The sequence below is a fragment of the Colobus angolensis genome, unplaced genomic scaffold, assembly GCF_000951035.1.
Source record: "Colobus angolensis palliatus isolate OR3802 unplaced genomic scaffold, Cang.pa_1.0 Scaffold747, whole genome shotgun sequence".
In the NCBI taxonomy this organism is placed as follows: Eukaryota; Metazoa; Chordata; class Mammalia; order Primates; family Cercopithecidae; genus Colobus; species Colobus angolensis.
Genome location: NW_012121232.1, coordinates 211,057 through 224,896, shown reverse-complemented (window position 1 = coordinate 224,896; position 13,840 = coordinate 211,057). Strand labels below are relative to the sequence as shown.

The 13,840-nt window shown below is 44.9% G+C and overlaps 1 protein-coding gene across 1 annotated transcript in view; it reads left to right on the top strand.

The window, feature by feature from the left end:
• The window catches only part of LOC105501745 (melanoma-associated antigen C1-like), a gene marked incomplete at its 5' end in the record, with an annotated part of 67,267 nt that overhangs the window by 26,436 nt on the left and 26,991 nt on the right, over positions 1-13,840 (top strand). The window contains 1 exon segment of the mRNA XM_011927783.1: positions 2,500-2,594. Within this exon segment, the coding sequence (XP_011783173.1) occupies positions 2,500-2,594 (95 nt within the window).

The following is a 13,840-nucleotide window of genomic DNA, read 5'->3' as shown; positions in this document are numbered from 1 at the left end:
CATGAAAATCATCACACATGTACTGCTGTTTGTCTGGTTTAAGAGTAAGGATTTGATAGTCTGTAAGGAAAAACCTTCTGTCTTATGATCTGGAACAGTAGAATGTGGTGTTGGGATTGGATTGGAATTTTCTTTGAAATGTGAAAGAACTCGGTGTTTGAATCGTGGAACAAAATAAAGGATTGTTAATTTTTGACATTCCCCATCCTCCTTGTTCTGTTGTTCTTGACAACTACAGCTATATATCTGGGTTTGTTCGGCTTATTCAAGAAAGTAGCAGAGTTTAAATCTTAATAAATAAAAGCCGCGCCAAGTCCGTTACTTGCTGAACATTATTTCAGCATTCGCTTGCAGAAAGCGCTGTTCTTTGTGGGGATACTATCAAAACAAGGTTTCTTCCCACCCAGAACACGGTAAAGTCTAGGTTCAGAAGCCATATCAGGAAGGGGTAGATTTTCTCTATGATCTAAAGAATGAGTTTCAACAGTGGGGACGTGACACTTTAGATGGGGTTTGCAAGTGAAAAGGCCCTGAGCTCAGGCAGTTTTGGGCTTCAGGAAACTGCAGGTGCTTCTGTGGGAGCTGATTGTTATGATGAAGCCGGGTGGTGGCAGGGCCCAGACTCTCAGAAGCTGAGAGAAAAGCCTGGAACGGAAAACTACTTGAGCAGTTCCCTCTGGGTGGAGGATGAAGCAGAGAGGAGTCTCCACATGGGGAAGTCGTGGAAGGTGTCCTGTGGCTCTGTCACTGGGGAGCGTGAACACAGTGCAAGGACTAGGTGATTGATCCCCATCATCTGCAAGGGTTTCCTGAGAAATGTGTTGAGAATCCCTTGATGTGGTGCTCAGAAGCCTCCAGGCTGGCACTCATTTGCCAGGCCTGGAAGAGCCAGAACCCATTCCATTAACAGGACGTTTAGTTGGGTTCTTTTGAATGTAATGTGGACAAGTATAAGCAAGATCTACATTTTCAGTGAAGCATAAATGAAACTAGTGGTTGGATGGACCAGCAATGAGGAAGGTGAAAAGGAGTTTGTTCTTGACTCAAAATACGATCTTTCAGTTGCGTTCCAGCTGCAGACATCTGGCCTTACCCAAATTATACGATATATCCTTTCAGAAAGACAATGTGCTGAGTTGTATTTGTGAAGCTGAATTATTGGTTGAGTTCTTTTTCGGTGATGTATTCAGCTACACGTTTTCCCAGATTTTTGCGTAATAAGAAGGAGAGGTGAGGTTTTCAAAAAAGGTAGTGGTAGCCTTTGGGCTTATAATCATAATTGATATCAACTGCCATTTATTAAGTACCAGTGTATTTCGGACCCTGTGCCACATGCTTTACTCACATTCCATATATTTCTGCAATTCTACAAGACAGAACTTATCCAACCCATTTTAGACATGGAGAACCTGAGGCTCACAGTGCTTGATAACTTCCCCAAGATCACTTGGCTAGAATGCGACAGGGCTGGTACTTGAACCCTGGTATGAATTTGTCTAGGCCCACACTGTTCCCACTGCCCCCCAGCCTGAGGGAGGCCTTCTGCCTGTGATGTCATTTCCCTTCACACGTCTCAATATCTTTGAGGTGACCTAAAGATGACCCTGTGGCTAAGATATTAGGTTAAGCCTAAAGAAGGAAGGTGACACTGACAATGAAATACAATTCAGGACTTGTTGTGGCCTTTCTTTATTAAAGTCCTCCTGTTGTGAGGCCTAGGTGTCTTGAGAGCTGACTCTGTCCAGGTGTCAGCGGTTGTGTTCAGTCCCAGCTCTTTCCCACATTATAGGACCCTCGTTTTGACCTTCTCTGCATGCTCCCTTGTCTTATTCTGGAACCTGGTCCACCGATCAGCTTGTCACTAAGGGTTCTTGTTGTGAAGGCTGTGGCCTGCTCCCAGGGCTGTGGCCTGGAGTCAACTGCCCGTCCCCTGCCATAGGCCATTCCTACTCTCTGCAGCCATTCCCTGACTGTTCCGTCCCTCACCCAGCATCCTCTGTGATAACAACAGCTCTTTGATCTAAATGTGCGTTTTGGACAGTGATGTTTCAATACCCATAATGGGAATCTTCAACACACTCTCAAAGCATTCCCAAATAAGCTGGTGAGTAGATCTTATTTGCCACACAATATACTGGTTTTAGGGATGGAATCCTAAGGTCAGAGACAGAGGTTTGATATCATTCTGAAATTTGATATTAGGAGTAGGATTTTTAAAAGATGTATTATTTGAAAGAGGCCACTGAACACATACACAGAGGAATGAATTTTCATAGCTGATCCAAAACCAAAGCTTCCCCATAAACTTTGTAGAAGAGACTATAGAAATCACTTTGTAAATAAACAACTATGAGAAGCCAAATTTCTAAAACACAAAACTACCACAACATTCTGAAGTCCACGCATGATGCGAACAAGGGTTCCTTGGCGGACATGCTAGCTCTGATGTAAAAAGAAAGCAGCAGTGCACTATCCTTCCCCTGTCTCTTTTCTGTGTAGCTGCACCACAGGGAAATTCTGGTTTACAGTGTGTCACAGGCACCTGTGCAACTGTAGGAACGGCCGGTCACTGGAAGGCAGCAGAGGTTCACAGGGTAAGATATTTAGCATACATCAAAAGAATGAGAACATTCTCAGCCTGAAGAGATTTTATAGGTTACTAAAACGACAGTGTAGGCCGGGCATGGTGGCTCACGCCTGTAATCCCAGCAATTTGGGAGCCGAGTCGGGTGCATCACCTGAGGTCAGGGGTTTGAGACCAGCCTGGCCAATACTGTGAAATCCTGTCTCTACTAAAAATACAAAAAAATTAGCCAGGCGTGGTGGTGGCCACCTGTAATCCCAGCTAGTCGGGAGGCTGAGGCAGGAGCATCGCTTGAACCTGGGAGGCAGAGGTTGCAGTGAACCAAGATGGTACCACTGAACTCCAGCCTGGGCGACATGAGTGAGACTCTGTCCACCCCATCTCCAAAAAAAAAAAAAAAAAAAAAAAAGACAGTGCCTAAAATTGTTATTGAGGAAAAATTTAGAGCCCTCCCTGTGAAGACTTAAATAATTGTCTTAAAACTAGATGTAATACTGTATTTGAAATCGCAGTTTCCTAATAGGATCTGAAAATAGTTGGGAGAGTTCACGGCAAGGTTTGCCTTCCCAGAAACTCTTCCAAGAAATGAAGGGACTTATCGTCATAAATGTTCATAGTTGCTTATCATTGAGCAATGTCATGGTTTATGGGAAAGACTACAAGTGCCTACTTCTATCGTGTCTGCCTCTCTTTCCTGGATGGCGTATTTGTAGTTAGGGAGAAGCCAGCGAAACAACTCCATGCTTTCTTTTCACTTCAGCAGTTACCATAGGTTGTGCTGTGGAGCTCAAAGCTGGAAGCAGCCTCCATTCCTGGATCGCGCGAGAGCCGAGACTCATCCTGTATTTGTTTATTATCCCATAAGAAAATACCACAGGCTGGGTGGCTTAAACAACAGAAATTTATTGTCTCACATTTCCGGAGGCTGAAAATCCAAGATCAAGAGGCTGGCTGATTTGGTGTATCCTGTGGCTTTGTTCTGTGGCTTGGAAATGGCTCTGCCTTCTGATTGAATTCTCACGTGGTTAGTACTTGGTATGTGTGGCTGTGTCCTAATTTCCACTTCTTATAAAGACATTAGTTCTATTGAATAAGGTCCTACACATATGACCGTATTGAACCTTACTTGTCTCTTCAAAGGTTCAATCTCCAAATATCCAAGGTTTAAGACCTTGGATATATGAATTTGGGGCAGGGGCACAATTCAGTCCATAACACCCAGCCAACTCCAATCAGAATTGATGCGCATCACTGCAACCTTGTTGTGTAAAGCCATTTCGATTTCAGGAATTTTTTTTCTGTTCCATCAGCTTGCTGTTTCTTTATGTGACTACGGCACTGCTCCTCTTCCTGTTCTTAGGCTTACTTCAATATTTTACTTAAAAGAAAATAGTGTATATGTTCTTGTTGCAAAAACTTCTAAAATTACATATCAATCACAATTTTCCCCTTTATAAATTTTCTCTAAAATTCAGTCTCTCACTCGGAAGTTACCACAATTAACGATTTGGTTTGTAAAAACCAAAAGCTGATTTCAGGCTTTTATACACATAGATGTGCATATATATATATACATATATATATATATATGTATATATATATGCACACTATACATCTATACATGGGAAATGATACACATATAGATCTGCAACTTGACATTACCACTATTCTAAGTTTATCTGTCTCCTCCCCAAAATCCTATGTTAACCAAATATGGCATTATTTGGAAACAGGATCATTCTAGAGGCAATCAAGTTAGCAAGAGGTTACTAATGAGGGCCTTTATCCGATATGACTGAAGTCCTTATGAAAGCGGGAAATTTGGATACAGAAATACGTATAGAGATATGATAATGTGAACAGACATGGGGTAAAGACAGCCATCTACAAGGCACAGAAAGAGGCCTGGAAAACATCCTTCCTTCATAGCCTCAGAAAGGACCAACCTTGCATACACCTTGCTCTTGGACTGTCAGAATCCAAAACGGCGAGACAGGAAATCTCTGTTTCTATCACCCAGCTTGTGGTAGTGTGCTATGGCGTCCTAACAAACCAAAATACTTGCTTATTACAATGGATGCAGAAGCTTTCCATGAAAACACATCTAGATTTATGTTACTTTTGTAATAACTCCCTAGAATTCTAATTGATTTCTGTGAAATAACAAAATGAACAAATCTTCTCCCGATGAACATATATTCATTTCTCCTTTGTGACTGTAATTAATAGAAGTACAATCAACAACTTTGAACATAAATTCTTGGGCAAATTCATGTCATTTCCTATATGAAAGTCATGTGAATGTGGAAACTGAGTCAAAATAAACAGAGCATGAATGTTTTCTATTTTTTAACATGTTGCTGACTTATTTCCCAAAATGTTTCAGCAATTAATTTTCTATAAAATAAATGTATATGAATACCTTACATTTTCACACACATACTTTATCAATCTATTGAATTTTGGTCAAACTCATGAGTGCAATCTTTATGGGTTTGGTCACCTAACAATTTTAGATGAAACACCAAAAGCACCAACCATCTAGGAAAAAAGAGACAAATTGAGTTTCATTAAAATGAACAAATGTTATTCTGCCAAACACATTGCAAAGAGAATGAAAAACAAGACAAAGGCAAGGATAAAAGATTTGTGAAACCAGCCTCTGACAAAAGACATACATTAAAATATACACTAAAGTCTTAAGATCCAACTGTAAGAAAACAAAAAGTCTGATTTAAAATGGGCAAAAAAAAGAAAAAGAAATCTGAACAGGCACCCCACCGGAGAATATATACGAATGACAAATAAATATAAGAGAAGATTTTTAATATTATTTGTCATTAAGAAATTGCAATTTAAGGCTTGGTGCGGTGGCTTGCACCTGTAATCCCAGCACTTTGGGAGGCCCAGGCAGGCAGATCACGAGGTCAGGAGATCGAGACCATCCTGGCTAACATGATGAAACCCCGTCTCTACTAAAAATACAAAAAATTAGCCGGGGGTGGTGGCACATGCCTGTGTTCCCAGCTACTCAAGAGGCTGAGACAGGAGAATCGCTTCAACCCAGGAGGCGGAGGTTGCAGTGAGTTGATATCGCACCACTGCACTCCAGCCTGGGCAACATAGTGAGACAGCGTGTCATAAAAAAAAAAAAAAAAAAGAGAGAGAATTAGAACAAGCAGGGGATAGCACTATATACTCATGAGAATGGCTGAAATCCATTGGACTGAAACAACAAATTCTGACCAGTATGTGGAGCAACAGGAACTTTCCGTCATTGTTAGTGGAGTGGCATAGACACAGAAGAATTGTGAAAGCATCTTGCTAAGAAAAAAGAGAAAATATAAAAATGGTTCATAATTGATGATTCCAACCATATTCTGGAGCAGGTAACTGTGGATACAAGGAAAAGTTCAGTGGTTTCTGGGGCCTCGGAGGCGGTAGAAGTTGGAGGGGGAGAGATGAATAGGGGAAGCCACAGGAGATTTGGGATGAGGAAACAATTCTGTATGTTACTGTAAGGGTGAATACTTACCATTATACATTAACCAAAACTGACAGCATGTGCTACACTAAAACTGAGTCTTGATGTAAAATGTGGACTTTACTTAATGATGTAGCAATACAGGTCAATCGATCCGAGCAAATGTGCAACATTATTACAAAATGTAAATAATGTGAGTTGCTGTGTGTGTGCTGCGTGCACAAACACACACACAGGGTGTGGGGGAGTGGAGATACGTGGGAACTTTGTGTTTCTTATGAAGTTTGCTTTCTGAATTTTCTGATCAGCAATATTCTGTCAGGCACAGTGGCTCACACCTGTAATCCCAGCACTCTGGGAGGCCGAGGTGGGCAGACCAGGAGGTCAGGAGATCGAGACCATCTTGGCTAACACAGTGAAACCCCGTGTCTACTAAAAATACGAAAGAAAAAAAAAAATTAGCCAGGCATGGTGGCGGGCGCTTGTAGCGCCTATAGTCCCAGCTACTCCAGAGGCTGAGATAGGAGAATGGCATGAACCCGGGAGGCAGAGCTTGCCGTGAGCAGAGATGGCACCACTGTGCTCCAGCCTGGGCGACAGAGCGAGACTCCGTCTCAACAACAACAACAAAGCCAATGATGTGAACAGACACTTCACAAAAGAGAATATACCAATTACTAAGAGGCATTTGAAAAGATGATCAAATTCATTTGCCATTAGGGAAATGCAAAGGAAAACCAGAAAATATTACACTGCACACTTACTAGAATGACTCTAATCCAAAAATCTTAAAATACCAAATGTGATAGAGGTTATGGAGCAACAGAGATTCTCATTCTTTGTTGGTTAAAATGAAAAATGATACACCCACTCTTTTAGAAGTGAATATTGCATGAACCTATTCATATGACATTCTGCGAAAGTTACAACTCTAGGAACTATTAAGAAAAACAAAACATAGCTTCTAGGGTCTTGGGAGAAGTGTAGAGATTGACGTCACAGGGGAATTGTAGGCTGATGGAACTGGTCAGTATGATACTTGGGTGGTACATACAGGACTCTATGCATTTGTTACAATGCATATAACTTTACATAATAGTTAAATCTGATGTGTGTAATCTTAGAAAATTAACTATGGTTTGGAACTTGTAAAAAATAATGGGCTGCTGAAGAGACAATGGATTTTACAAGGATAAAGAAAAAAAATAAATAAAGGAAGCAACCATAAGGCAAGTGTTGCCATATTCTAGGGGAGAGATGATGCTAGTTTCACCCAAAGCGGTAGTAACGGAGATTGACTTAAGTAGATGGATTTGGAATGAACTTTAGTAGTTGAGGGAACGGAAGATGCTGTTGCATTGGATGGGGGTTACGATAAGGAAATGGAGGCATCCAGCACACACACACACACACACACACACACACACACACACACACACAAAATCTTTCCACTTTTGCTATTAACAAAAATGAAATTGAGCCATGATTTGGTTCTTACGGTTTATTGTTAGAATTCCTGTGTGTTTTATAACCTCTCTGATACACAGGTAAACGTTACTTCTTCCTTAAACTATGGAAATGCCCTCCCCTCCCCCAACCCCGTGATCAACAAATCTACATTCATGGCAACTATGGTAAACCTTCACTGGCACAGGCAGCATGTTCCCTGAAGGCTGAAACTAAAGTGAGGAAAAGGAACTGAAGATGAGTCATTTGGGGTATGTTTGGAGAAGGGTTGTGTTCACTCCTTTAAAAAGCTCCCTGACACTGACCCACTGATTCAATCCCAAGATCATTAGTCCCTCTCTCTTCTGGACAGAAGAATTCCTCCCAATACCAGGAGATAAAAGGATGGGCTGCCATTTTCTGTTCACCTTCCATAAGAAGTGCTCCCTTCTTGGGACCTCAGAAGAAAAGCTCCATGAGGATAATTCCCAAGGACATGGGGGCCAGAGCTGCAATTTACCCGCCAGGTCCCTCCAACTCTGGAAGAAGAGCTTCCTTGTCTGTGGGTTTCCACCTTGAGTGCTGAAGTTTGATCCACCAATCCTGGCTATGAGCAGAGGCCCACTGCCCCTGGGACACTGAGCCAGAGCTGAAGAGGGAAGTCAGCTCATGAACGACTCAGTTGATCCTGGCCATAGTGGGTGGACAGAACCCCAACCCTCAGTGAATTATCTGGCAAAATCACATGTCAACCTCTTTTGGAATCTCAGGGCTCCTGAATCCTTCTGAGGGTCCTGTCAGGAGTAAGAGCAGCTGGAATTTCTTTCATGTGGACTTCCAATCCTTATGGAGAGGGTCTTAGGCCTCTACTCCAATCACATTTGGGCAAGCTGGCACTGGCTCTAAGTCGATAAACTGTTTGTGAACCTGGTCAGGTTTCTGTCATCAACACGACATCCCCTGTTCATGACTTTCTGGAACAGAACTGCTTGTGTTGTATTTCTTGGATCCCCAGAGTTCCAGAGGTCAGCAGAAGGACTGGTCTAATAGGAAGGGGAATAAATCCGTCATTGTTCCAGGTAGCTTTCCTCCAGCCATTGTTGAGTTCTAAGTCCTACTCTGAGAAAGCAAAAGGCTCTTGAAAGTAGCCAGACCTTCTATTGGTTGAGACAAGGGAATGGAAGGAGCTGCCATTGCCTCTCTTCCCGTTTGACTCATACTATCTTGCTCCCTTCTGTTACTGACAGGATCAACGTTCCCAGCCTCTTTCAATCCTTTCACCTCTATCCTTACTGATGCTCTAATATATTTTTACTGCTGACTCCATAAAAAATAATCTAAACAAAGACTTATTTATTATTCTATATATGTCCATGTATATTTGAAGTTTTTTATTTTTATTTTTTGGAATATAGTATTTTTTAAGTAGGCTTTAAATCTCCTAGTAACAGTTTTGTGTATAGGGTGAAGAAGGGTTCCACTTAAATTAGGGTTTTTATATGGATACTCAGTTGATCCGCTGACATCAATTTCAACAAGGCTGTTCCATGCTCTGAAGCTGTGAATTTTTTTTAATCAGGTAAGAACGCATGTGCACAGGTTTATTTTTGCTTTTGTTTTTCAGGACTGTCCATTCAGTTTCATTGGTCTATCGACCAACCCCTGCACCTAAATCTAAAACTCTTCATCACATTAGCTTCTTTGTAATTCTTACTATTGGGTAGACTAATTTCTGTTTTTCAAGAGTATATTGACTATGCTTGCCCACTTGCATGTCTTTACATTTAGAATCAGGTGACTCACACATGTCCAAAGCCATTTGCTTGTTTTGATTTGGGATTTCAATTATTCGATATTTTCCTCTATTTTTTGGAAGAACTAACACATTTAAAATATTGAATCTTCATGCCTATGAATTACTTTTTAGTTTATATTTATGTGAGTCTTCATTAATATCTCTTAAAAACATTTTAATATTTTCATCTGTAAAGTTATTATTTTTGGTTAAGTATTTTTCTTAGATGGATGGATTTTTGGTTAAGTATTTTTCTTAGTGGATATTCGTTTGAATACTGACCTTATACTAGAAAACCGATATACGATTATAAATTGAGTAAATTATCTTTAGTTCTTTTGGATTCTTTTCATGCTCAGTAGTGTCATCCATTAATCACAGAAGTTTGGTTTCCAACTGGCCAATCCTCATTCCTTTCATTTATTCCTCTTTGCATTACAACATTTACCACTACCTCTAGTATAAAGAGTAGTAGAAATACTTGTAGCAGAAACTCTAGGTTAAGTCCCCAGTTCAAACTTCTACTTTCAATATTTAAAATATTTAGAAGGCATATCTGATACAGGTTTTGCATACATATCTTTTATCTAGTTTGATCACATTTTTTTCACGTTGAGTTTAGAATAATTTTAGATTTAAAAGAAAATTGATACAATGTTCAAGAACATTCTTTTATGTCCCAGAATCTATTCCCCCTCTCATTAACATCTTACCTTGGTAAGGTTTCCTAAAACTAATGAACCAATAGTGATATGCAAACATCGTTTGTTTATTAACAGACATACACTATTCACATTTATCTCCTTGTCACGAAAATCTATTTTCTGTCCCAGGATCCCCTGAGGATACTCCATTACATTTATTCATCATGTCTCTTTCAATGCCCTTTGGCTGTGCCAGTTCACTGAGACTCCTCTTGCTTTTGAAAACACTGACAGTTTGGAGATGTATGGTCAGCTATTTTGCTAAATAGCCTTTGATTGGGAATTACAAGATTTTTTAATGTTTTGATGTAGGTTATGTTTTCTTGGAAGATGAACAGAGAAGTGAAGTGCCATTCTTATCATATCATACCGACGGCACAGAGTACCAACACAATTTGTCATTGATGATGTTAATTTGATCACCATGGTGAGGTAGAGTTTTTCAGTTTTCTTGTAAAGTCACATTCAGTTTTTCCCTGGGTCATACTGTCATCTTGGGAAGGATAGAAGACCCAGGAGCAGCCAGTAGTCAGATGAGGCCTCTGAGGGAAAACTGCAGAGACTTCTTGCCCACAAAGAGGAGGATCCACAGAAACCAGCTCCCCACCTGTTGTCATCCCTGGGAGGCCCAGGGGCATGGTGACCCACAGGGGTGTCCCCTGACACCTTAGGGGGGAGAAAGAGGACAAGGCTGTGCTCTGGTGAGTCTCAGTTCAGATCATGAGAGCAGAAGATCATGACAGGGGTCTTGCAGGCATCCCCAGGCTGATACAGAGGACGGACTGGTGAGCTACCCCACTACGGACACAGGAGGACCCCCCAAAACCAGCCCATTTTCACTCCTTCTGGGAGGCCTTGGGCAGGGCCGTTAGGGAGAGATGCTAGGGTGCTCCAGTCCCTCTTGCAGGTTTCATGGAAATGGGAACCTTGATCTGAAAAACAGTCTCTGGAGACAAGAGGGAGGGAGTGGAGGCCGTGTCAGGAATAGAGGAAGACAGAGGGTCCTTCCCACGCTATTTCAGAAAGAGGGCAGCGGAGTCCTACCTGGGGCCTGGGAGGCCGTATCTCCCGTGGATGGATGTGATTCGACCTCTCTTGCACCCTGCAGGTCTCAGGGATGGGAGGGGCTTATTCGGAGGTGAAAGACTCAGATGCACAGAGGCAGGGAGCCCAGGCCGTTTCAGTAGTCCAGTCACGGCCTCTTAGGAAGGCAGGAAGGGAATGCTCATAACTGGCAGTGCCCCCTGTCCTGTCACTGTTCCTGCTGCCAGCTCTGGAGGAGCCCATCAGGGTCCCCACATTTACAACTTTCTGACTTCCACTTTCGGAGTCAGCTAGAGGGAAGATTATCTCTGAGGAGGGCAGCTTTGGTTAAACAGAGGGAGTTGCCCCAGGGCTGGCCACTCAAGAAGAAAACTCTGTCGAAGGACAGTGACCTCCCAACACGGAGGGGAGGCGCAGGCTGCACCCTGCCACTCCCTGCTGTCAGCCCTGGAAAAAGGTGGGTTGTGAGTGTCAAAGACTGGGGAGGTGGGAGGGAAGAGTCCGGCAAGGCTTAGGGAGTGAGCAGGAAGGGCTGGAGCGCATCCTGGAGGTGGGAAGGAAGGGATGGAAAGGAGGCTGACAAGTGGGGGTTGGTTGCTCCTCTGAGAGGAGGCCCCGCCCCACGCTAGCTCGGCTGTCAATCCTGATCATCCCCGGCAGGGTTCCCGGATGTACTCTCCGGCGTCCATCTTGGGAGGCTGAAGAACCTGAGGCGTTTTGTGACGAGGCTCGTCTCAGGTCAGCGGAGGGAAGAGCCTTAGACCTATCCAGTCTTCAAGGTGAGGGCCCCGAGGGAGAACTGAGGGACACCCCCACCACAGAGAGAAGCCGGCCCGCCTTGCTGTACCCCTGCCGTGGGACTTGTAGTTCGCGGAAAGGAAGATGGTAGCCGAGGGCTGAGGGACGGGTCCTCACGTCAGAGGAAGGGAGGAGGTGCCGGCCCTCTAGGGAATAAATAGGAAGCCATTGAGGAGGACCGGGGGAACCCCCACCTCAGAGGACGGATTCCCAGAGATTCCCACCCTGCTCCTCAAATCAGTCCTCCTAGAGCTCGCCAGTCGGCTGAGGCTGAGCGGCCGCCCTCTCGTTGCTGGGTGAGGGGTGTAGGGCAGGGGACGGGGAGGCCTTTTTCGGGGGTCCCCTGGCAAGTCAGCATGGGGAGCTGCCTCCAGCTGGCAGAGGGCAGACTCCCGGGCCCTGCTGGGGACAAGAGTGAGGACTGAGGGGTCACATTGAGAGGTGACAACGTGCTATCAGCCCTCGCTCTCGGTGACTCCTCAGCCTCGGCCTCTGCATCCACCCTGCGGAGCTTGAGGAACCCTTCAGCCCGCCACGGCATTGTAGGAGCCCATCTCTGGGCTGGCAGAGGCCAGAGCAGCCTCCTTCTGCTTGTGGGGAGGTGTGGAGTGAGAGCCGTGAGTGGGAACCCTGGCTGTGTGCTGCCCTGGCGGTCTAGCGCGAGTTCTGGCTGGCGCCGGCTCGGTGGGACCCACACACGGAGCAGTCAGCTGGAGCCTCCGACCAAGGGCAGTGAGGGGCCTAGCACCTGGGCCAGCAGCGGCAGAGGGTGCCGGCGGGCCGCCACTGCGCTCGAGTTCTCCCCAGGCCTCAGCTGCCTCCCCGCAGGGCAGGGCTCGGAACCTGCAGCCCGCCATGTTGGAGCCCCCCTTCCGGGGTGGGCTCCCCCGTGGCCCGAGCATCCCCAACAGGCACTGCCCCCTGCTCCATGGTGCCTGGTCCCATTGACTGTCCAAGGGCTGAGGATTGCAGGCGCCGCTCGGGACTGGCGGGCAGCTCCACCTGCAGCCCCAGTGCAGGAGCCACTAGGTGAAGCCAGCTGGGCTCCTGAGTCTAGTGGGGACTTGGAGAACCTTTATGTCTAGCTAAGGGATTGTAAATACACCAGTCAGCACTCTGTGTCTAGCTCAGGGTTTCTAAATACATCAGTCATTACTCTGTGTCTAGCTCAAGGTTTGTAAATCCACCAATTGGTACTCTGTATTTAGCTAACCTAGTGGGGACTTGGAGAACTTTTCTGTCTAGCACTCTGGCTGTAGCTCAAGGATTGTAAACACACCAATCAGCACTCTGTCAAAACGGACCAATCAGCTCTCTGTAAAATAGACCAAACCCTCTCTGTAAAATGGACCAATCAGCAGGATGTGGGTGGGGTCAGATAAGGGAAGAAAAGCAGGCCGCCCAAGCCGGCAGTGGCAACCTGCTCGGTCCCCTTCCACACCGTGGAAGCTTTATTCTTTGGCTCTTTACAATAAATCTTGCCGCTGCTCACTCTTTGAGTCCACGCCGCCTTTAAGAGCTGTAACACTCACCACGAAGGTCTGCAGCTTCACTCCTGAAGCCAGCCAGACCACGAAGCCCCGGGGAAGAAGGAACAACTCCAGATGCGCGGCCTTTAAGAGCTGTAATGCTCACTGAGAAGGTCTGCAGCTTCACTCCTGAAGCCAGCTGAGACCACAAACCCACCAGAAGGAAGAAGCTCCAAAGGAACAAACTCCAGACACGCCATCTTTAAGAACTGTAACACCACGAGGGTCCGCGGCTTCATTCTTGAAGTCAGCGAGAACAAAAACCCACCAATTCCGGACACAACATGTGCATCAGAACAGACGTGAGGCCACCTGGACCGCCCCCATGGCAGAGTGCTGGGAGGTGGCTGAGACCTCATTACCCCCACTGCTCTCAGCGCTGTGGAGTTGGCCCTGAGGGTTTGCCTCAAGCCAGCAGAGTGGTGGGGTCCTGGCCCTGTCTGAGGACATGTGACA